The sequence below is a fragment of the Equus caballus genome, chromosome 7 (genome assembly GCF_041296265.1).
Source record: "Equus caballus isolate H_3958 breed thoroughbred chromosome 7, TB-T2T, whole genome shotgun sequence".
NCBI lineage: Eukaryota > Metazoa > Chordata > Mammalia > Perissodactyla > Equidae > Equus > Equus caballus.
Window position 1 is genome coordinate 2,000,258 of NC_091690.1, and position 23,813 is coordinate 2,024,070.

Sequence of the window (23,813 nt, forward strand, 5' to 3'; positions counted from 1 at the left end):
TGGGTTGGGATCCATCTCACTTCAGGTTGGTAGTGACGGTGGTACCTGCTCCCTTGGTGCTCCCCCAGTCACACCCTCTCGTGTGCAGCAACTGTCTCTCTGGGATTTGGGTATAACACACTTTTCCAAGCCTTCCTGCGCCCCCTGTGGCTGCACAGACCTGGCCATCTGGTAAAGTAAACAGAAGAGGTGCAGAGTCACAGCCTCTAAGCAAATATTCAGCGAGCGTCCTTCCAACTTCATACATTCTGAAGAGCACTGGAAGCAAAGAACTATAACTTCACAAGGAAAACATCCTCTGGGTATTTAGAAGGGAACTATTTGGGGAAAAGGTTTGAATTAAGGATTTCATGGTTCTGATATGAAAAAGCAAGAGTCCCATGGAAAATGTCAGGCAAGGGCTCTAAGCTATCCTCTCAGTTAATGAAAAATGAAACATGACACTTGTAAGTAAAAAACATTTGAAAACCTAGGTAATGAGCTTGCTAAGTAACAACATAGGGAACTATATTTGACCAAAACTGCACATTGTTCTGAATCACATATACAAAAAGTGAAAAAACACTGAGTAATCACATATAAAAATGGAAAGCAAGAAAGCGTACATTCATCATTTAGACAGAAGTCAGCTGTAAGAAAAAACTATTACAAGCTGCCAAATATATTTACACTGTTGGTTGCAACCATGGAAATATCCAGAAACAAGAAATGCAGGGTCAGTGCAACCAAAGAGGGTCCATGATGGGGGAGCTTGTGGGAAAGTCTGTGGAACCTGCTGCCTCAGAGGGAACCAACGTCAAACATGGTGTTTGGCTGGGGCTGTTCCAGATGGGCAGAGCCGGAAGTCAGAAAAGTGGGCTGTGACGCAGGCCCCTAGGGTCCCACGCACTTCTGTCTCCTGATGGGACAGGAGAACTCAGAATTGTGGCTTCTCTACTTCTGCTTTCCAAACCTCATGTGTCTTCCTCTGCTAGTGAACTTTAACTCAGAGCCACAAACAGAAGGACTCTGGGACACATGGTTTCCCACCTTCCCCAAGGTGATAGAATAGTTCAGTAGAAGCCTCTGGACTCCAGCTCCATCTTCATGCCACAAGTCTCTCTTCTGAACTCAAGGCATCGTGACAATTTCCAACCAAGATCAAGGACAATGACCACAGGTCAAATTATGAACATAACCAGATGGGACTGTCGATCTTCCCACAATTACAAACTTCTTTGAGGAACACAGATGAGGTATCCACTAACAACAAACAAATGTGGAAGAATCACCTTTCAATAATGAAGACTGGAAGGAAGAGCAGATATTGAGTCAGAAAATTCCAGTATCAGCAGCAGACGCTGTTAAAAGAAAATTCAACAATACAGGTCTCACATCACGATCACATACTAGGAGCATAAAGTAAGAATCAAAACATAGTTCATCTAACATCGTATCAAGTTGCACATGAATAAAAACAGAAAAAACAAAACCCACTTATCTCCCCTGGATCCAAAAGACATTGTAATGGAAATGAGACAAGTTTTATATAATTGTACAAATATTTAAAATCCAAGATGAGAACACATATGTAGGACAGATGAAGGGGACATAGATATGTATTACCTTCAGAGTTCGGATTAGCAACATGAACTGGCAGTCAACACACTGGTTATCCCTACTATGGATGACGAGACACTTACAAAGGCAGAACCATATGTATATCAATTAAAAGACTTCCGTCCTGCCATGAGTCTTCAGGTACAAAAGAACTGAAATGGTACACGTGACGGTTTCCCCACAGTTTTCCTGTTTATAACATTTCTCTCTAGTGCGTCTGCTCACATCTACAGCAAGCTTTTAAGGCAGAATAAAGGTTTTCCCCCAGTCTTTGTATTTGGATTTTCTCTCCAGCATGTGTCCTCATAGGTTTCAGGGATACCTGTAAGCTCTGCACCTTGCTGACATTCATAGGGTGTGCCCTGTGTGTGTTCTCAAATGTACTTGAAGGTTGGAGGAAAACCTGAAGGCTTTCCCACACTGCTTACATTCATAGGGTTTCTCCCCACTGTGGATCCGCACGTGTCCTCGAAGGGACGAGTGACCGGTGAAGGTTTTCCCACACTGCTGACATTCAAAGGGTCTCTCCCCAGTGTGCGTTCTCACATGTTCTCGTAAGGACAAGGAGTAACTGAAGGCTTTCCCACATTCCTTACATTCATATGGTCTCTCTCCACTGTGGGTTCTCACATGATCTCGAAGGGCAGTGTGACGACTGAAGGATTTCCCACACTGCTGACACTCATAGGGTCTCTCCCCACTGTGGGTCCTCTCGTGGACTTGAAGGAAGAAGTGATGGCTGAAGGCTTTCCCACAGTGCTGACACGCATAGGGTCTCTCCCCAGTGTGCAGTCTCACGTGCACCTGCAGGGATGCAGAAGAGCTGAAGGCTTTGCCACACTCGCTACACTCATAGGGTTTCACTCCACTGTGCACTCTCACGTGCCTTTGAAAATGGTGAGGCCTCTTGTAGGCTTTCCCACAGTGCTGACACTCATAGGGTCTCTCCTGACCGTGCGATCTCACATGTCGCTGAAGGGAGGAGTGACAACCGAAGGCTTTCCCACAGTGCTGACAAGCGTAAGGTTTCTCTTTATTACGAGTTCTTACATGTTCTGTACGACAGGAGTAAGTCATAAAGACTTTCTCACATACGTCACACACCTTGGTTTTCTGTCCATGGTGACCTCTGTCATGTTCCTGTAAGGATGAGATACAAGTACAAACTTTTCCACATTTCTTACACTCGAAAGATTTTTTACTACAAAGACTCTTCACGTGTCTCTCAGATGCTCTCCCAGTATCCCAACGTCTTCTACAGGGCTTCTCCACAATGTCTGTTTCCACATGAGAGCTAAGGCACGAGACACAACCGCAGGCCCGCCCACATTCCTCACATGGATGAGGTTTGTGTCCAGTGTGAGGTCTTTGCCGATTCTTTAGGAGACAACAATCTGTGAGGGCTTTTCCACACTTCGTGCATTCGTCGTGTTTAACTCTAGTCAGAGACTTCTCACGCACAGGAAGGTCTGTAATCTGGTTCAGGGTTTCTCCACAGCCATCACCTCCACTACTTCCATGGAGACTCTCCAGCAAATGGCTCCTGTTCAAAATAGGAAGCACCCTGTGAGGGATTGATGGTTATAAGTGATTTCTTTATGATTGATTTATTGACGGTTGTTAATGATTCTTTTGATATGCATCTGTCATTTTCAGTGAAAAGGAAGGTTTTTGGCACTGTCTGCATTGTTACAAAGTAGAAAAGGTTAATACTCTAGCTGAGGCCTCAAATATAGCAGTAACTTTCAGTGTTTACTACACACGGTGTTTCCTGATCACTGTTTCCAACTGAATTCTATTTCAAACGCTCAATATCTACATCTCATTTATGAAAATCTTACTTTGTGAAAATTCTCTCAGGACACAATTGTTTAGCTAGGGTTCTACTTTTTCTTTCATTTCCAGTCAGTCTAACCCACTGCTGAGACCCCTTCCTCCTGTGAGAATGCCACTCACCTCACACTCCTCTCCTGGGTTTGCTGATCTCCAAGGTTCTGAAATGTCCAATTTTCTCCAAAAGCAGAGCAGGAATCATTTCTGATGAATTTTACTTTTTTCTCTTCACTGGATATTTTATTCTCCGAAATATTCCACTGAGGAACTGATCCACTGATTTTAACTTGAGTGCAACAATCTGCAACAATGGGTAGCACAGTTTAATTTCTTGGGAAAGAAGTGGATACAGGAAAGAAAAGAGACCATATGTGGATTTCTTTTCATACGCTGACCCAAAAACGTAAACAAATTTTATGAAGAAGAACGGACATGCCAGGAAAGGAAAACTCTGTGGACCTCGGCTATCTGGGACTTTGGGGAGAGCAGGGTCAAAATGGAACGAGTCAAAATGGCAGCCTGTTCACTAAGAAATACTTCAAAAGACATGGAGAGGGATGTGGAAATAAATATTATCAGAAAAGCAAGATAGCAAGGAACTGGGCAAAGGCAGACCCCCCAATGCTCCCTTAGTAAGAGGAGATACAGAAGGTCTTCCCAGGGGGCGAGGAGCGATGACAAGTCAGCAGGGAAGCCAGGTAATAACAAACGTCACCCTTCTCAAACAGTGACAGAGTGACCTTTCTAATGTACGTGTCCAAATGTCATTCCCTCCTCCAGAGCCTGTTCCTCCCAAGGGTGGCTGCTTTCCTGGTGTGCGCAGGCACACGGACCCAGAGGGAGCCTGTGTCCACTGCCCCAGCTGCCATGGGAAATGGATGGTGTGTGCAGCAGCTGATGCACGGGGAAGAGCTGACCGTGAGGGAGGACAGAGGGGAACAAACAGCCCATGAGACGGGCCCATACTTTGGTCTTCAAGGCCAGTGAGGATGGCTAAGTGCCAGGTTAATTCAGCAAAATGACCGTGTCAACTGTGTATTAACACAGTGTAACTGGCACAGGGGTGCAAACCATAGAGCTGCACCAAAGGGACACTGCAGACTATATTCATGCTCATAAATTCAGACACCTCTGACTTTTGTTCAAGAGGAATAAAAAGTCCACTTAATACATGAAACTTTGTTTTCCTGGAAAAGCTGTTTGACTCTAGGTGGTTCCACGAAGGCTTGGACAGTGTCTCTCTTATTTCAAACATATTCTCCTTTCTTGGCCCCAATAAAAAAGAACAAGTGTGAGAAACACTTGTTCCCTCCCAGACTCAGTGAAGGCATGAAGCCGTCCTCACCCACGGAGGCCAGGTTCCTGCAGGTCTCCAGCATCACGTCTCTGTAGAGCTTCCTCTGAGCACCATCCAGCAGAGCCCACTCCTCCGGGGTGAAGTTCACAGCCACGTCCTCAAAGACCAGCGAGTCCTGAAACAGCCCACACGTTCTACTTCAGCCAGGCCCCGTCTTCACCAAGGGGTGTGGGAGGAGGACAGCCGAAGACCTGGACTCAACTCCTAGGACTCCTGAGCTCTCACTCTCGTTGGAAATGACAATGAACGAGCAACTCAAATGCAGCATACTCAGTGGTGCTAAGTGCTTAGGAAGCTGCAGCAAAGTGCGTCCACAACAACTGATGTTGACCCATCCACACCCATGGTTATGAGAGTATTTCCTGAGACAGAGCAGACTCTGAGGTAAGGTGAAGACTGAAAAGTGCAATCACCTTTCAGAGAACGTGGGAATGGGTACGTGGATTGATCACAAGTTACGTCCTTGTCAGCTCCAGAACTGGAACCAGAACGTCAGGATGTTCTGAACCCTGAGACGTGCAGTGCGGCTTGAGCTGAACACTCTCTCCTTGGAGGCAACAGCATTGAGGACCCTGGTCTGATCCCCTCACGTCTGACAAAGGCAGAGACATGACCCCTCACCGGGTGAGGTGGACGCTGTGGGCGTAGACGTGGGCCAGGGCCTGGGACGCTTGACGGGTAAGAGGAGAGCCTGGTTCCTGAAGAATCTCCCAAGCTGCAGGGCCTCTCCAAGAAAGAACCGAGTGCTCGGAATGCGAAGAAAATGACCCAACAAAGGAGTCTCTGAAAGATCTGAAGCCAACAGAGCCAAAGGTGTCTTTAAAGAGGAAAAATAAACCTAATTAATATCTTTACAACAATATGTGGTGACACCACATTCGTGGAATAACAAGCAAACCATGATGAAGTGAAATTCAGAGATTTTTTTTAAAACAAAATAAATGTTCTTATGCCACAAGTAGAAGGACCCACAACTAAAATACACAACTATGTACTGGGAGGATTTGGGAAGAAAAAGCAAAAAAGAAAAAAAAAAATATATATGTGTGTGTGTATATATATATATATATATGTTCTCAAAATCTAAAGAAAACAATCCTAACTACATCAGCTACAGAGACAATGAGGCCATGTCACCTGGGACAGCAACTGGGGTTTGCCAACCACACACCTGATAGAAGACTCGTGTTCTCAGTGTATTTAAGAAACTCGGATGACAACAATAAAAAATAAAAGAGAACAATATAAAGACAAATAATACAATTAAATTACGGGCAAAGAATGTGAGCCAACGTTTCTGCTAAGAAATACAAGTGGCCACTAACCCCGAACAGATGCCAGACATCACTCACCAGGGAAATGCAAATAAAAACCACAAGCAGGCCCTCCCCACGCCCTCCAGTATGGCTGTAAGACGGACAAACAAGCGCTGGCAGGACGTGAGGACGGTGGAAGCTCGTCCATTGCTGATGGGAACGTAAACGGTGCAGCCACTTGGGAAGACAGTCTGGCGGGTCCTCAGGGATGAACACAGAGCTACCACATCACACAGCAATTCCATGCTAGGTATCCATCTCCCCAAGAGAAGCAACAACAAACATCAACACAAAAACTAATACAAAGGTGTTCCCAGCAGCATGAGTCATAACAGACAAAATGTGGCAACAGCTCAACAGTCCATCAAGTGATCTAGAGAAGCAACATGTGGAATATTCTTACAATGGAGCACGATGTCGCAATAGGAGGAACGAAGTACTGGCCCATGGCACCAATCTATGAACCTGAATAACGTGAATGGGCTTCAGAAAAGACCACATAGAGCACGATGGCATGTACGTGAAATGTACAGAATAGCCCAATCTATAGAGGTGGAAAGGAGAGTAATAAATTGTCCAGAACCCAGGGCGGGCTGGACTGGAACACAGAGTGACTGCTGGCACATACAAGTTTTCTTTTGGGGTGATAAAAACGTACTAAAATTAGACTACTGGGATGCCCTTTAAATAAACTTTGTGGTATGTAAACTATCTCAATTACAGTTGCTTAAAAATACATTCAACATGCTAAACACACACCCTTCTTCAACCAATGGCAATTTTATTAAAAAAAAAAAATAGAACTTGGGCAAATAACAGAAAGTGTGGAAAAGGAAGAAAATGACAGATGTTTCTGAGATTCAGCAGATTGCGGAGATGTTACAAACCACGTGTGGGAGAACATCCTTCGGATTAGACACAATGGGACAAGTGTAAGGAATCAGTAAACGTCCCTGAGATGACGCAGTGAACAGAGCATCTGAGGATGTCTGTGGGCATTAAAGAAACCTAACCCATAGAGCCAGGTGTCCCCACCATCTAAATGCCAGGTTCCCGCCATTCCCAGCCCAGGGAGCAAACATTCAACAATCGGTGACTCCACACTGTAGAAACTGCAGAGCGTTACCAAGACCAGAAAGTGACAATCCTAACAATATTCACAGACGATGACATCCACACTTATACAGGTGAAAGGCTTTTTAAAAGAAATCTAACACATAAGCGCATAAACAGCACAACGCGTCAAAATCAGGTTCAGGACCAGCCTCGGCGGCCTTGTGGTGGAGTTCGGCGCGCTCCGCTTTGGTGGCCCGGGCTCAGTTCCCAGGTGCAGACATACAGCACTCCTCTGGGAGGGGCCATGCTGTGGTGGCCCACATCCAAAAACAGAAAAAATATCAAGGTCATTTTATCCAGAAAGGCAAGATGGACGAAATGTTGACTCTTCAGTGGGTATACTGTGTCCCAGCAATGGAAAGACTCGCCTGTCCCCGTCAGTGTTCATCTGTGACAAGACGTGAGAGACTAGAAGGGAACACGCATTATCAGGAAAAAATGGCATCTAGAGAGACCCAGAGCCAACGTCCTACTTAAAGCGAAACGTGACAGCTGTTCCCTCCGAGACCAGGAAGGAGGGCAGGCGGCGCCTGTGTGCAGTTCCGCCCCGCGAGGCCGGGCCAGCACTGCAGCAGGGACAGGAAACGGGTAAAAGCTCTGCAAAGGGGAGAATCGACACTGCGTGGTTAGAGGGCAAGATGGGTAGGGAGAAATGCCCAAGTGCTAAGGACACATTATTAACACTTGTAACTGGCTTAGCGAGGGTGCCGGGGAGAAGTCTAACATGCACAGGTCAATTTCAGCTCCGCGTGCAGTGACAGGGAGAAAATGACCTTTTAAAGGAGATGATTTAGTCTGTTTCTCCCACTCTCCCGGGCACGCAACCTGCCGTGGCCACCAACTGTCAGGATGTGACATGTGCTAAGAAGGACCCGCAGATGGAACTGGAAGCCTTACGTGCTATTTCTCAAGGAGAGGGAAGTTTCTGGGAATTCAGTCCAGTTTCCTTTCAATATGGGGTGAAAATGGTGCTCCCAAGGCCTGGGGAACAGACATTTCCTGGGCAGAAACAGTCCAGACGCGCCCACAGCGTGCCGGCGGCGGAGCAGAGCGTGGCAGCTCCTCTCGGAACCGACACAACCCAGGGACTGTCTGAGCCGCCAAGGACAGTTCCTGAAGGGCCACCCCACTAATCCTGCGATGCATACACGCAGCAGCATCTCAGATGCGACTCCTAACGCGGCCCCATCACGTGAGAACAAAGGCAAAAAGAAGAGCTTCTCGAAGTGCAGAATCGTAAGACGGCAGATAGAACCGGGGGAACTGGAAGGACGGCCGGGCTGAGGAAGCCTCGTAAGCACAGTTTTTCCTCTTCTGTGTTGGGAACAACCCAGTCCTTCCCTCCTGCGAGTTGTCCCCTGTGTGTGTCTCCTCTGCCTCCTCAGGGAACACTTCACTGCTGACTTCTGCTCACCCACGTGTGGAGGTTTGCCCCACACGAAGCAGTTCTCTGCGACACCAGCGGAGTGTCCTACACGTTAACTCAGTTCTGACACCATGTACCCGGAGATAGCGTCAGATCCCACAGGTAAGGGCTCAGGACCAGGAGGCCCCCAATCTCCCCAACACACACTTCAGAGGCCAGTCACGAGCCTAGGTTGTCACCTGTGCTTGTGACCAACGGGCTAAAGATCAGAGGTTCCAAGGACCCCTCCTTGGCTTTCATTAATTTGCTAAAGCGGCTCGCAGAACTCCGGGAAACATTACTTACGTGCAGCAGTTTATTAAAGGAAGTGATGAAGGATGCAGACGCACATCCAGATGGAAGGCGTGGAGCTTCCATGCCCCGTCCAGGCTCAGCACCCTCCCTCCACCTCCACCCCTCACCAACCTGGAAGCTGCCTGAACCCACACTATTGGGATTTTTATAGAGGTTCATCATGGAGGCAAGATCGACCATTAACTCCACTCTCAGCCCTTCTCCCCTCTTAGGAGAATGAGGGCAGGGCTGAAAATCCCAACCTTGTATCCATCACTTGGTCTTTTCCGGTGATCGCACCTCATGCAGGAACCAGCCGGGAGCCCACCCAGAGTCACCTTATTAGAACGAAGGACACGCCTATCACCCGGGAAATTACAAAGGTGTCAAGAGCCGCGTGGGAGGAGCTGGGGGCAGAGACCAATATGTATTTTCTATTTTCTCACAAGCCTTTCAACACCAACTGGCTCTAAAGGTGGTGAATTGTGTTCAGACCTGGGGACAAGGAAAGAACATCCTTTAAAAAGTAACTAGTTCATAATCCTTCGTGACTGTTTCCTAGTAGGGAGGGGGCTTTCTAGAAAATACGATTCTTGGTATGTTTCTCAGGTAAAAACTGTTGTAAGCTGACAGTTCATAGAGAGACGTGATTTTATTAAATTATTTTCACAAACCTGCGTCATCAAAGGTGACCCTGTCGTGTGTGAGTGTACTTTATAAAGGCTGCTGAGCTCTGAAAATGGACATATATGAGGAATAATTAATAATCTGTGTTAATATATAAGATCTTATTCTACTGGATCTATTTCTTTAAAGGCATAGGGAGCCTTTTGCAAACATTCATCCCAATGCAGCAAAATACTGAGTTTACAGTTATCCCACCGCATGGTCCCTGGTGATGGACTCTCATCTTAAGTCAAGTCTCCATCTCATCTTTCTCTTTATCACGGAAGCAGAAATTGCCCCGAGAAATTTAAATATTGGTACTGGAACTTTATACATTAGTCTCTTTGTCCCTCCTTTTCATTTCTCAGAAGTAAATCGCTCCTCTATAGTGAATATCTGCTTCTATTTTCTCTTGGTTTGGGTCAAGAGGTGCTTGGTGATAAGAGCTTTCAATGGCATGCGGAAGAGGAGACTATAAACGCGAATCTGCCTGATGAGCAGAGAAGTGCTGGCTCCAATTTAAAACACATCTTTCGGGGCTGGCCTCATGGCCGAGTGGTTAAGTTCGCGTGCCGCGCTGCAGGCGGCCCAGTGTTTCGTTGGTTCGAATCCTGGGCACAGACATGGCACTGCTCATCAAACCACGCTGAGGCAGCGTCCCACATGCCACAACTATAAGGACCCACAACGAAGAATATACAACTATGTACCGGGGGGCTTTGGGGAGAAAAAGGAAAAAAATAAAATAAATAAACAAAAAATTAAAATAAAATACATCTTTCTGTGACACACACCAGGATGGTCGTCAAAGATGCCTTACCATGTGATGTGTATACTGTTGGAGGCGATGCCTTTAATAAATTTCCATGAATCTTCTAGTGTGTATTTTCACCTGTTTGATCACTGAGGTCTTCTAAACGGATCAACATAAAACTACATTTTCAAGTCTTGTTCCATGTCAAGTATTCGACACCTCTCTCACTCTGAGCTCTTTGTCATAACAGCCAGAAATCTCCCTAATGCTGAACTGGAGTACACACGTGATTTTTTAAAAATCATTAATGGAAGAGGGGCTGGCCCCGTGGCCGAGTGGTTAAGTTCACGCGCTCTGCTTTGGCGGCCCAGTGTTTCATTGGTTCGAATCCTGGGCACGGACATGGCACTGCTCATCAAACCACGCTGAGACAGCGTCCCACATGCCACAACTAGAATGACCCACAACGAAGAATATACAACTATGTACTGGGGGGCTTTGGGGAGAAAAAGAAAAAACAATAAAATCTTTAAAAAAAAAAGTCATTAATGGAAGAAAATAATGGTTATTTTGATCAGGAAAAAAATTTCGTAAGAAAATAAAACGTTTGCTTTTATTCATAGGGCAAATGATCGTGTATGGCACACTCCAGAAGACTATGAAGATCATTATAGAATCAGATTTTTACTAAGTTTCTAGAATACAAACTCACAAAAGTTAATCTCAGAGCATTCTGAATCACTCAAAACAGTTTAAAAGTAAAATCTTAATTAGATTTTTAAACATACACTTTTAAAGCTAATTGCTATTACAACTAATTTCCTTTAAGTCCTAAAATGTGTCTAATGAAGGAGATAAAATAATTTAATGGTAAAACTCCAAAACGTTCCTGGATGACACCAGAGTGGAGTGAAATCAATGGAGGGACGGCACGTGTCCTGGGGAAGGAGCCCTTGACGTCAGCTCTCAAACAGGGGAAGAGCTTTAAGAAAATTCCATTAAATCTACGACCAGGTTTGTTTTGGGGTTTGTTTCCGTTTTCTTTAAAGTTAAGAAAACTACTTCTAAAAGCTGAAATGGAAGATAAATTGCTAAGAATATCTGACATTTCCCATAGAAGGAGGTGAGAATTTTCCTAACAGACATCAAAGCTTTTTAAACTCCAGGGGTCAGGACAGGATGGTGACCAGAGGGACGGACAAGGACACCAATGGAGACAACGGACGCCCTGAAACAGGCCCCCGATGTCAGCACGTGGACCTGCCCCAGAGCAGGCGCTGCCGGGCGGTGGAGAGATGGGGACACGGTGACACGTGGGGCAGTGACAACTGGTGATCTACAGGCGAATAAGGGTCCGTTTTCCTGATCAACCTCACGGACAATAACCAGCTCGCTGCAGATTTAACTGTGGGAGACGAGAGGAGGACGCTGACAAGAACTTACAGGTAAATGAATTTATGACTTCAGAGTTAGGAGACTATTCTTATAGAAGAAAAAAACAGTCAGCTACAAGGAAGAGACTGAGAAAGCCGAGTCTATTAATAAGTAAGAAGTGTCCACCACAGTGTAAAACAGAGTGAGAGAGATGATAAACCACGACCTGGGAGGAAATATTTGCACCACCTAGAAATGAAAAAGGATGACTGTCCAGACCATGGAAAGAAAACGTGAGAAATCAGTAAACACACAAATGAATGAGAGGTGAGAAAATGACAGAAATCCATCTGAGGGAAGATGAATGTCACACGAGCAATGCGCACCCCGATGGGAATCAGTACAGAGCAATTTGGAATCAAAAGGAGATCCCGTTTCACACACTCGAGATGGACAAAAGTTTTAACTCCAAGTGCTGGAAATGACAGGGAATAAACACACGTGTGTGACAGTCAGTCCAAGCGCTCGGGCGCCCTGGGGTCACAGGGCGCAGACCCCGTCAAGGACACACGGGGAGGAGCAGCGCGGTGGGAGCAGCGCAGAGCAGCACCTGCTCCACAGCGACAAGGACACGGAAGGCAGGAGGTGGAACCTGGTCCTGAGCTGGGCGGGGTCGCCCTGCGGGGAGGTGGGCAGGCGGCCCCTCCCAGGGCGGGAGGGACAGAACCCGGGGCTGCGCTCAGCCCGGCTCCCTCCTCAGGGCGGACGCGCCCCTCCTCCCGGGCCTCCTTCTCAGCAAAGAGGAGCCGCTCCGAGCTGCCGCTCCGCCCCGTATAGACGCTCCTTTCACGGACCCTCTCACCAGCAGGGACCCCCGGGAGCCCGCCCCACGTGTGACCTTCACAGACTCACTCAGCGCGCGGCACACTCGGCTCCACCGACCCCACGCGCGATGCCGCCCGCCCGCCTGCTCCCCTCCTTCCCGGCAGAGGAAAGCCCTTTGCTGGGGGGTTCGGGGCTGGAGGACCTGAGAGCCGCCCTCGGCCCCGTCCCACCGTCTTCGGATCAGAGTCTGCGGCCCCCACTCCGGACGGGGCTCAGCGTCAGGTCAGGGCGGGCCCACCCCGCGGCCGCCCCACCGCCCCGCCGCCCCAGCCCTGACCGCCGGCCGGGGTCGTCCCGTCCCAGGACGCAGGTGGAACCCGGGACCCCCGACACGGACCCGGGACAAGACCCCGGGACCCACCCCGCGGCCGAGAACGGGGACTCGGGGGGACCCCGGGGGGCGCGGGGAGACCCGGGCCCGAGGCCGCTTCCAGCCGGTTCCCGCCGGTTCGAACCAGCCCCTCCTGGTCTCGGCCCGGCCCGCGCACTCACCATCTCCGCCCGCTCCGACCCTCCGCGCGTCCTCCCCGCGTCCCCGGCAGGTGACAGCGACGGGACGGGACCGTGGATCCGCACGGGGCAGGTGAGCAAGGGGACGCGGCCGGACGAGAGCGACGTCCACGCGGATAGGAGCGCGCCCGCCCCCGGGCCTGATTGGACGGTGTTTCAGAGCCCGCGCACTCTGATTGGACGGTGCTCCCGGCACTCCCCCTTCTGGTGACCCTGATTGGACAGTGCCCGCCGCTAAGGCCCCTGATTAAAATTCTCCAAGAGCCCGCCCCCTGCATCTTGAGTGACAGGCCGTCCAGACACCTGTAGCTGACCCGCCTGCCGGGGACACTGGCTCTGAGCAGAACCCAAGCGGGTAGATCTGGGATCTGCCTGCAGCTCGGCGGCCCCTCCCCTTCCTGCGTCCTCTTCCTGGTCCAGGAAAGTCAGACTAACTTCCCCGGGGTGGCCAATGTGTGACTGGGAACCAGGCAAGGAAAGGGTTACTGAGAATCTGATCGATAACCAACACGGTCTGTCAAATGTTTTCCAGAGAATGAGAAACTAAATGTTCTGTTTTTCAGAAGTTGATGTCCCGGTTTTTTGCAGATGTTGCCATCTGCCAGTGAAACTTACAAGGTTGCAGTAAGACGCCTGCAAATCGCTCCAGCCCCAAGTTTCCAGAAGTTACCTCGCGCTCGCTATGGAATGGCCTGTTCCTTGCACTCGCTATGGAATGGCCCGTTTACCTGCTGCACCCACGCCCCGACTGAGCACAACTGTTACACAGTTGTAACAAATAAACCTGTTGGCCCCCGCAGTCTTAGGTGTAAACTCTCCACCGGCACTGGGGCCGGTGGAGACACTGCTTTTGGGAAATGCCCCAGGACTCCTTCTTTGCTTGTGCAGGCAATAAACCTTTTCTTCCCCTTCTTGGGCCTTGGTCATGCTTTTCGGCTCCGCACTCACCAAGAGACGAACCCACTGAGTTCGGTTACAAATCTGGCGACACGGATCCCTGTCCCTCAGCTTCCAACAGGGGAAGCCATGGGCAGCGGCAGCTCCCTCGGGCTAAGTCCGCCACAATGCTGGGGACCTGCTGAAGGGTGCAGGGAGAGGCTCCTCTCGGCGCCTGGCTTGCCTGCCCTGCACCGCTGCCGCCCTGGACAGACTCGCGGCTACACCGGGCCGTTTTGTCCGGGAGTTCCCCTGGAGCGGTGAGCAGCGCCGGACCCACGACTTGGCTGTAAGAGTCTCTCTGAATTGGGTGAAGAATGGTTTCGGGTATGAACTGCACAGATTTCTGGTTCCTGGGTTTGGTTCCCGTTCTGGCTGAACCAGCTAAGGTCTAGCGGACTGGAGACACCGGCATCCTGCCTGAAGGGGAGGCTGGTCGGGGATGCCTGAGGGAGAAAAACCCGCTGACCTGGGGAGAGCCCTCCACAGGCAGCTCCGAGTTCCCGGGAGGGAGGGTCACCTGCACATCCCGGAGCCCCCGAGGGGGCGTGATATTGCTAGACAGCTCCAACGGTGGTAGGAAAGTAAAGTAATGTAACGACGTCTAGGTTAGAACTGTAGGATTTGCGTGTTTACTAACCGCCCCTTACCTGTAAGGCCAGTATGGTCAATACAGCGTCCACAGCGAAGGAGAGCCCACTGGGGTGCGTCCTCCGTCACTGGCAATTGTTTGGCTGTACTCCCAGGACCAAGAAGACAATGACATCCTTCTGTAATACACCTTGGCCCCAATATAACTTGGGAAATCAGGAAAGGTGGCCAGAAAATGGGTCGCTGAAATATACCACTATCTCACACTCGGATTTTTTATGCAAGAGGGGAGGGAAATGGGAAGAAATTCCCTGCGTAGAACGCTTTATGGCTTTATATCAAAATAAAGGGCTACTGCAAAAATACGAATTGGGCAAATTGAAGAAGAAATCTTCTGTCCCAGGAGAGAATACCTTCCCAGTGCTAGGATGCCCTCCAGATGAGGAGGACCTGTTCTATCCTGCTAGGGGACGGGGCAGGAAGCCAGGCCATCCGCTCCCGTGGACGCATATGGCAGCCCCCTCCTGACCCTCCTAATGGAAGTCCCCCCCAGGGGCCACACCCATCCACTGCCACTCCCAACCTTGGCCCCTCCCTTGCCGGACAGCACTACCAGACACAGGACGTGCTACAATCCAGGGAAGAGGCGAATTTCTTCCTGACGCCAGGTCCCGCGCGGGGGTGGGAACACTGTAAACATGCACCTGCCCTTCACCACCTCTGACCTTTACAACTGCAGGGCACATTCTCAGGGCCTGCGGGCGGACCCTGGGGAGTTCTTTAACTTGATGGGCAGATGTTCTCTACCCATAACCCCACTTGGGCTAACACACAGACTCTCCTGTCAACCCTCCTAAGAAAAAGCAGCGGGTTTAGCTGAAGCCCGAAAAGAGGCAGATAAACAGCATGGCAGTCGGCCTGATCACCAGTGTGGGGACCGGCTGAACAGTCAGTGCCTGTCGCAGATCCGGACTGGGATCCCAATAGAGTGGGGGACGAGGCAGCCTTAGGGCACCACAGAAACAGGCTCCTGAAGGGGATGCACACACTGGGAAAACCCCGTTAAAAATTAAGAGGAATTCAGCAAAGGCCGGATGAGAATCTGTCAGCCTTTCTGCAAAGACTGAGGGAATGCCTTCCAAAATATACTCCTGGCACCTGACGGGGAAGGTAGGCCAGCAGCGCTGGGACGCTATCTCCTGTCTCAGGGGGCCCCTGATGTCCGCAGGAAACTCCAAAAATTGGCCAGTGGTCCTGAGACCAACCCCTCCCGGTTGGTGGAGACTGCCTTTAAGGTCTCCAGCAGCCAAGATGTGGCGGGAGAGGAAAAAGAAGAGATGAAAAAGCAAACCACCTTGTTAGCAGTGGTATTGCAGTCGGTCCCAGGTAACTCAGGAGGAAGGAATAAATCGCCACGGGTGAGTGCCCCCCGTTCCCAGGATGGGACCAAAAGGGTGGCTGTAGGGGTTGGGCCTAGTCACTGTGCCTACTGCAGGCTGGGCGGACACTGGAAGAGGGAACACCCACATCGTCCCAAGGACGAGTCCACTGCCTTCCAGGTACCCCTGACAACTGGTGAGGCCAAGGGGCTCCCCACTCGGCTCTCAAAATCTCCTCCCAGGCGCCCCGGGTTAGACATTGCAAGAGAGGAAATCGAGTTCCTGCTGGAGACGGGAGCCACATACTCTCTGTTGACCACTACAAAGGGCGCTGTACCCCAGAGGCGAGGTAACATCCAAGGGCTATACGGAAAAGGACAAAGGAAGCGCTTCCTGGGGCCTCTGACCCCTGAAACACATTCTAAAGTGTTAAAACACTCTTTGAATAGGTTCCAGAGCATGCAGTTCCCTTGCTGGGGAGACATCTGTTGGCACAGTTGGGGCCACCATCGGTCTACAGCAGGATGAAAGGGAAATTTGGGGTCCTCGGAACAGAGGAGCAGACTTTGTGGCGCTCCTTCAGGAGCCGAACGAGCAGCTGAGGTCACCCCAGAAAACGTTCTAACTCAAGCTGACCCCAATGTTTGCGCACAAGGGCAGGTGGGATGGGCTGTTAACGCCCAGCCTGTCAGGGTGGACTCGAGGCAGAGTGACAACCGGCTGGGGTAAAACCAGACGCTTTAAGACCTGAGGCTTTAGCTGGGACCCAGCCTGTCGGAATCAGGCCGTGCAGATGCCCCTGCAACACGCCCATCCCGCCCCCTGGGAAATCCGGGAGGGGAGGAGGCCGGTTTGTACGAGCCCTCAGAGCTGTCCATGAGGCTGTCAGGGACGTTCACCCGGCGGTCCCCAACCCATACACCCTCCTAGCAGACTTTCCTAGAGATAGTTAATAACACGCCGTTGGGACCTAAAGGCTGCTTCCTTCTGCACCCTTTGGGTCCCGAGTCCCAGGAATTACTCGCTTTGAATGGCAAGACCCTGAGACTCATCAAAAACAGCAATACTGTTGGACGGTACTGCCGCAAGGCTTCAAAAATTCCCCATGCACTTCTGGAGAAATCCTGGGTAGAGACTCAAAGTTAAGCTGTGGGGCTTTTTTGCAACATGTAGATGGCATCCTTATTGCCAGCCCCACAGAAGAGGACTCGGACGGGAACACGGTTGTGGCCCTGAACTTTCTAGCTGAAAGGGGGTATAGAGTCTCTAGAGAAAAGGGGCAACTGTTAGGTATTTGGGGTTCAGGATGTCACGGGGCCGCACAGCCTCCCCCAAGAAAAGAAGTTAGCCATTTACCAAGTGGCCCCTCCAACCACCGGGAAACCATTACAAGATGATGATGGCAGGTTTCCACCACGTTTGAGTTCTTAATTTTGGATTAATAGCAAAACCCTTATATGGTGAGTTGTAGGGGCAAGAACCGATCCTAACCCTGTGAGTAGGACGAGCGATGGGAGCAGGCTTTCCAGACTCAAAGAGCTCCTGATGAGAGCTCCCGCCTCGGGGTCCCCTGATTTCACTCATCTATACGTGCATGAAAAACCGGGAGTGGCCTTGGAGTATAAACCCAAATGCTGGGACCTCTTAAGAGAGCGGTGGACTATTTTTCAAAACAATTGGATACCATGTCCAGAGGCTGGCCGCCTTGCCTGTTAATTAAAGAAGCAGAAAAACTCACTATGGGACAGCCCCTAAGTGTGTGGACCCCACATCAGGTTTCAAGTGTTTCAGAGAGGAGACGACACCACTGGCTCAGGAGTGGCAGAAGGTTGCGGTATCAGGCGACACTCCCGGACACCCCTCAGCTACTCTTAAAGCCTCGCCAGGTCCGGAATCCGCCACCTGCCTCCTGCATCACAGGAGCCTCTGGTGCGAGACTGTTCTGAGCTGCTGGGTCAGGAGCACCGAGCAGGAGAGCCGGCCAGCACGGGGAGGTGCGGCTCGTGGACGGAATGGTCAGCGCCGGGAGGGCTGTGCCGTGGTCTCCCCTCCACGCGACCATGCCACCATGCCACCGTGGATGCAAAGGCGCTCTCCCCGGGAACACCAGCACAAAAGGCAGAACTCACTGCCCTGACGAGGGCATCAGAATTAGCAAAAGGGAAAACTGTGACCATCTATGCTGCCTCCAAATATGCCTTCTCTGTTATTCATGCTCATGGGCCTAAGCTCAGTAGACAGTAAAGAAATTAAATATGGAAGGGCCGCTCCCAGGCCCTTGTATACTGCAAAGGATGTCAGGAGGGAGACTCAGAAAAAACGAAAAGAAATGACTTGGCTGACGCAGCTGCCAAATGAGCAGCCTTAACAGAGGAAGATTTCCAGTTGGGGTTGTTCCCTCTTTACCCCTCTATAAATTTACCCCCAAATACACCCCAGAAGAAACAGAGACAGCTAAGAGGGCGGGCTTCCAGACTCTCCTGCCTTGGGGGAGGGACGATAGACAGCAAAGGAAAGGTCTGGTGGCCTAGAAACACAGCCTGGGCGAGAATGAAGTCTGCACGAGGGAAAGGAGACCCTGCGCAACTGGCTCCTGGGCATGGTGAGGACCCTGGGTTTAAAGGCGACAACAGACAAGCTAACAGAGCAGTGTGTCCACAGCCAACAAAATAATGTGCACACCGGGCCACTGATACTGCCTCTGGGGAGAACCGTGCCGTCTAGGGGAGCCTGCCGGGGGAGGACTGGCAGGCAGGCTTCGCGGTTCTGCCAACCGCACCAGGAGGGTTTAGGCATCTTGTGGTTTTTGTGGACACCCTTACAGGATGGGGTGAAGCCTTTCCTTGTAGACAGAAAAGGCAGGGGAAGTGACAAAGGCCTTTCCCTTTATCGACTGATAAAAACACGAATCCCAAGGTCTGGACCGCCTAGGTCAGTCCAAAGTGACAACGGCCTGGCCTTCGTGTCAAGAATAGTCGCCAGACTTTCTCCAATACTGGGAGTACAATGCAAACTGTGTGTGGCCTGGAGACCTCAGTCTTCGGGGGAAACGGAAAGAACCAACCGCACCCTGAAGGTCACTTTGGCCAAACTCGGCCAGGAGGCACAGGACAACCGGCTGAAGCTCTCGCCCATCGCGCCACCCTGCATCAAGGCTTCTCCCAAAGGAAAGCTTAAGCGGAGCCCTTTTGCGATGTTGTATGAAGGGCCCCTCTGGGCGATACAGGGTTAATAATGCCCCCCGATAAGGAGGTCGAATGAGCTGTAAAGCACATAATTAACCTGGGGAGAGCGATGTCTCACCTTCACAAACACTTCCATCTGAATCCGCCTTCTCCTCCTCATCTGGGTTAAGCCGCATCCCCACGAGCAGGCAGAATGTGTGGACTTCAAAACCTGGACGCCCGGGCCCACCAGGACCAGCTTGAGCCCACTGGGACAGGACCTTATGTGGCCTTACTAACCACTCAGTCTTCTCTCAAGATGTGACCCTTTGGATCCACCACACTTGGGTTAAAAGAGCTCAAGAGCCAGAAACGGTCACCATTCCCACCGACTCCTATTCCTATGAGCCAGGATCAGACTGGAAGTTCCTGCTCGGGAAGGGTGCCAAGGATCCAGAGATAAGACATGCCTGAGTCTGGGGGTGTATTGCAGCTTATATCCTTGTCTACCTTCCCCCACAACGGGCATCAACACAGACCCCCTTAATTCCTTGGGAAACTAACAATTGTAAACCTTTCTAGAATCACAGCGAAAGGTAATGAATTATCCCAATGTGGACATGCCATAGGCATCCCCAAACAAAAGTGGGTGGCCTGTCACATACCCCATACAATCAGAACCCAACATGAGCCTCTTGAAAGGATCCCCAAGGCTTTTAGCAGACCCCTGTCAACTGCAGTAGAGTTGGGCTTCTCAAGTATAAACCTAAAATGTTTAACTCTCACCCCAGTAACAAATCGCACCAGCCGTGAGGGGATAATGCGTGTGAACGGCACTTCCATCCGTGAAACCGTCTCCAATGTTCCCCAGCCACGGGCAACGGAAACCCATTTGCCATCGGCCCCATCACTCTCAGTGTCACCCATTCCTGCCGCCCCAATGAAACTCGCTGGTGCCCTAAGACCAAAGGACAACCTTCTACCCCAATGCAAGTTCGGGACAAGAAGACAAAAGCAAAAGCCGCCTGGATGCTGGGGGCTTCTCATCTGTCTCCCCAGGAGCTGGCAGGGGACCCACAGGCCCCAGAAAAGACAGCTTCACTCACGGGGACCGTCATCTCCCCGCTGCAGAGACAGCGCCCCCTGCTGGGGCATTGCGTTACTCAACTGGTGTGACAGCACTACACCCACAGGCCTGTGCACCCCCAGGGCGCGTCCCTCTCTGCGGCTCCCCACCCCACAGGCTCCCTGACCATCATTCCCACTCTGTGTCTTCCTTTCCCCACCCCCTGCAACAGCCCATCTGTGCGTGGATAACGTGGAATATGTGGGACGATGTCCAATGAGAAGGATGGGAGCCACAGGTCTGACAACATACAGCCACGCCCAACTCCATCCCCGGGAGCAGAGGCTGTGGGATTGATCCCGGCAGGAACCGGGCTCACAGCAGGTCTGGCCGCACCCTGGGGAGGTGACCCTAAGGAACCTAACTAAATCTCTTGAAATATCAGATACAGGACAAGCACTCTACAACATCCGGGTATCCTTCTAACTGTACCCACACTCACTGGGCTCGTCTCTCTTGATGGCGGAGCTGAAAAGCACAACCAAAGCTGAAGAAAGAGGTTGCTTGTTTGCACAAACAATGGAGAACACCCAGGACAGCTCCCAAAGCGGCGCCCCCTGCCCCAGCCTCGTGCTGGTGGAGACTTTATACCCAAGGGTGCAGAAGATGTGTTACAGCTGTGTGACAACTGGGCCCCATCAGGGCGCGTGTGCAGGCCATCACAGGCCCAGTTCACGGTATGGTTACAGAAGGAGTTCAATGCAACATGCCCGTTACATAATGGGGGCAAGGAGCCCTTACATAACGGGGTCAGCGATGCACCATCTGCGAAAACGGGACACCCACCTCTGAGAAACCGCACATTTCCTTTTCTCCTCATCTGGAAAACATCTGACAGCCCATGTTAGTTATCGATCAGGTTCTCAGTAACCCTTCCTTGCCTGGTTCCCAGTCACACACTCACTAGCCAGCGTGGTGCCAGATAACGGAAGGGCCTTCGAGCTCCTCCTGGCCGTGCAAGGAAGCGTATGTGCAATGACTAGAGGTGAATATTAAGAAAATATTTGACCAAGCTACACACCTTTAACCAGAAAGCCAATAATACAGCTACCGAGGTATGGGACACTGGAAATGGGGCCATTCCGTCTGTAACCCGGCTCTTGCCTTTGACAGGCCCCCTTGTATTTCTGTTATTATTAATTTTTGCCCAGGCATCTTTAATATGCTAGTGAGGTTTGTTAGCTCTCCGTTGGAACAATTCAAGTTACAAATGACGGCTCTGCCACGACGGTACCAACTGTTGCAAAACTCCTCAGGTAGGGGCCAGCCTGGTGGAGCAGCGGTTAAGTTCGCACATTTCCTTTTGTTCTGCTTCTGGGCGGCCCGGGGTTCACCAGTTCGGATCCCAGGTGCGGACATGGCACCACTTGGCAAGCCATGCTGTGGTAGGCGTCCCACATATAAAGTAGAGGAAGATGGGCACGGATGTTAGCTCAGGGCCAGGCTTCCTTAGCAAAAAAGAGGAGGATTGGCAGTAGTTAGCTCAGGGCTAATCTTCCTCAAGGGAAAAAAAAAAACAACTCCTCAGGTAGCCCTGAAACCGATCTTAGCCTGGCAGAATGACAGTTTTACTCTAACTCGCCTACAACGACCCGGATCAGCAGGAAGCACTTACAGAAGACAGAACGCCAACCCTTCTCTCTCCAGAACGAGGAGTAAAATATCTCAGGGGGAGTTTGTGTCTGGGAACCAGGCAAGGAAAGAGTTACTGAGAATGATCACTGACTGACAGGGCTGTCAAGTGTTTTCCAGACAAGGAAAAACTAAACGTTCTGTTTTTCAGAAGCTGATGTTTCTGTTTTGCAGATGTTGCCATCTTGCAGAAGAAACTTGCATGCTCGCGGCAAGACCCCTGCAAACGGCTCCAGCTCCCAGCAACCGGAAGTTCCCCCGGACGCCTTACGCAACGGCGTCAGGTAACGGCATGTTCCGAATGGGTTATATAACGGCCTGCTCACCTGCTACACAGGCGCCCTGATGAAGGACAGTTGTCACACAGTTGTAACAAACCTGTTATCCCCGCACTCTTGTGCATAAAGTCCACACCTGCACAGAGCTGCGGGAGACACAGCTCTGGGAGCTATCCCCAGGGCGCTCCACTGCTCGTGCAAGCAGTAAATCTCCTCTTCCCCCACTTCAGCCCTGGTTGTGCTTTTCAGCTCCCACTCACCCAAGAGACCAACCCAGTGAGTTCGGTTACACTTTCCCGGCAGAGAAAAGCCCTTTTCTGGGGGGTTCGGGGCTGGAGGGCCTGAGACCCGCCCTCGGCCCCGTCCCACCGTCTTCGGATCAGAGTCTCCGGCCCCCAGTCCGGACGGGGCTCAGCGTCAGGTCAGGGCGGGCCCACCCCGCGGCCGCCCCGCCGCCCCGCCGCCCCAGCCCTGACCGCCGGCCGGGGTCGTCCCGCCCCCTCGGACCCCGCCCGTCCAAGGACTCGGGTGGGAGAGGGACCCCCAGGCGCGCTCGGGACACGACGCCGGGACCAGCCCGCGGCCGAGGGCGGGGAGTCGGGGGGACCCCGGGGGGCGCGGGGAGACCCGGGGCCGCGGCAGCTTCCAGCCGGTTCCCGCCGGTTCGAACCAGCCTCTCCCGGTCCCGGCCCGGCCCGCGCACTCACCATCTCCGCCCGCTCCGGACTCTCCGCGCGTCCTCCCCGCGGCCCCGGCAGGTGACAGCGACGGGACGGGACACCTGGGGCCACGCGAGGCAGGTGCGCGCGGGGACTCAACGGGACCAGAGCGACGTCCACACGCGGAAGCGAGCGCGCCCGCCCCCGGATCTGATTGGACGAGACTCCGGGAACCCGCGCTCTGATTGGACGGTGCTCCCGGCACTCCCACTCCTGGTGACCCTGATTGGACAGTGCCCCGGCCTGGCCGCTGCTAATGCCCGACATTGAACTTCTCCGAGACCCCGCCGCGTGGCTGACCCGCCGGCCTGGGACGAGCTCCCCGCAGAACCAGCCCGGGAGGGTAGATCCGGGGTCAGCCTGCGCCGCGGCGGCCCCTGCTGCATCCTCTTCCCGGACCGGGAAGATCAGACTCATTTCCCTGCGGGCCCGCGGTGGATCTGTGGCCTCTGTTTACTAACAAAGACATCGAGTCACGTCACCGCGTGCAAGGCGGGGTCCCGCTCTGTTTTCACACGTGACCTTTGGGGCAGGAAGCCCCGCGCGCCCTCCCCACCTCAGGGCCTTAGGGTCAGCAACCCTGGCTCCAGGACCTTTGCACGTGTGGGAATGGGAGTCCGCGGCCCCAGCCTGCAGATAGGACTGATCTCAGCAGAGCCACAGTGTGAGATGTTAGGATTCGCAGATGTGCGTTTTACTCAAGGAAATTTGTGTCACATCAGATTTTTAGTCTCAGAGAACTTTGAAAATGTGAAAGGCTATATTTCCGGATTCAGATTATATGCTGATGGTGACAGCTTTGTGAGTGTACAAAAAACCCCTGCGTGTTACACTTAAAGGGGGAACATCAACGGCACGTGAATTATATCTCCATTTTAA

At 51.5% G+C, this 23,813-nt stretch overlaps 1 protein-coding gene across 6 annotated transcripts; it reads right to left on the minus strand.

The window, feature by feature from the left end:
- Positions 1 to 477: 477 nt before the first annotated feature.
- LOC100629730 (zinc finger protein 77) lies at positions 478 to 23,414 on the minus strand. 6 transcript variants are annotated; one of them, XR_011440347.1, is made up of 5 exons: positions 22,923 to 23,384; positions 4,778 to 4,904; positions 3,556 to 3,733; positions 1,606 to 3,142; positions 478 to 1,340 (listed from the first exon to the last, which is right to left on the minus strand). XR_011440347.1 is itself a non-coding variant. In XM_070272446.1 (5 exons), exons 1-5 carry the CDS (start codon positions 23,349 to 23,351, stop codon positions 1,312 to 1,314), a joined length of 1,878 nt encoding a protein of 625 aa, XP_070128547.1. In that variant the 5' UTR covers positions 23,352 to 23,414; the 3' UTR covers positions 478 to 1,311. The 6 variants fall into 6 exon arrangements, 4 of the variants coding, with proteins under 4 accessions (XP_070128547.1, XP_070128546.1, XP_023502149.1 ...); XM_070272446.1 differs by having other exon boundaries at positions 2,028 to 3,142; positions 22,923 to 23,414; XM_070272445.1 differs by having other exon boundaries at positions 2,028 to 3,163; positions 22,923 to 23,391.
- Positions 23,415 to 23,813: the final 399 nt, after the last annotated feature.

Excerpts from the sequence above, each read along its gene's own strand:
- LOC100629730 (XM_023646381.2), bottom strand. The coding sequence starts at position 23,351 with ATGAGTCTGATCTTCCCGGTCCGGGAAGAGGATGCAGCAGGGGCCGCC. Across the intron at positions 4,905-22,922 it reads GTCCGGAGCGGGCGGAGATG|GACTCGCTGGTCTTTGAGGA; the intron begins GTGAGTGCGCGG and ends GGGCTGTTTCAG. Across the intron at positions 3,734-4,777 it reads CAGGAACCTGGCCTCCGTGG|ATTGTTGCACTCAAGTTAAA; the intron begins GTGAGGACGGCT and ends CCATTGTTGCAG.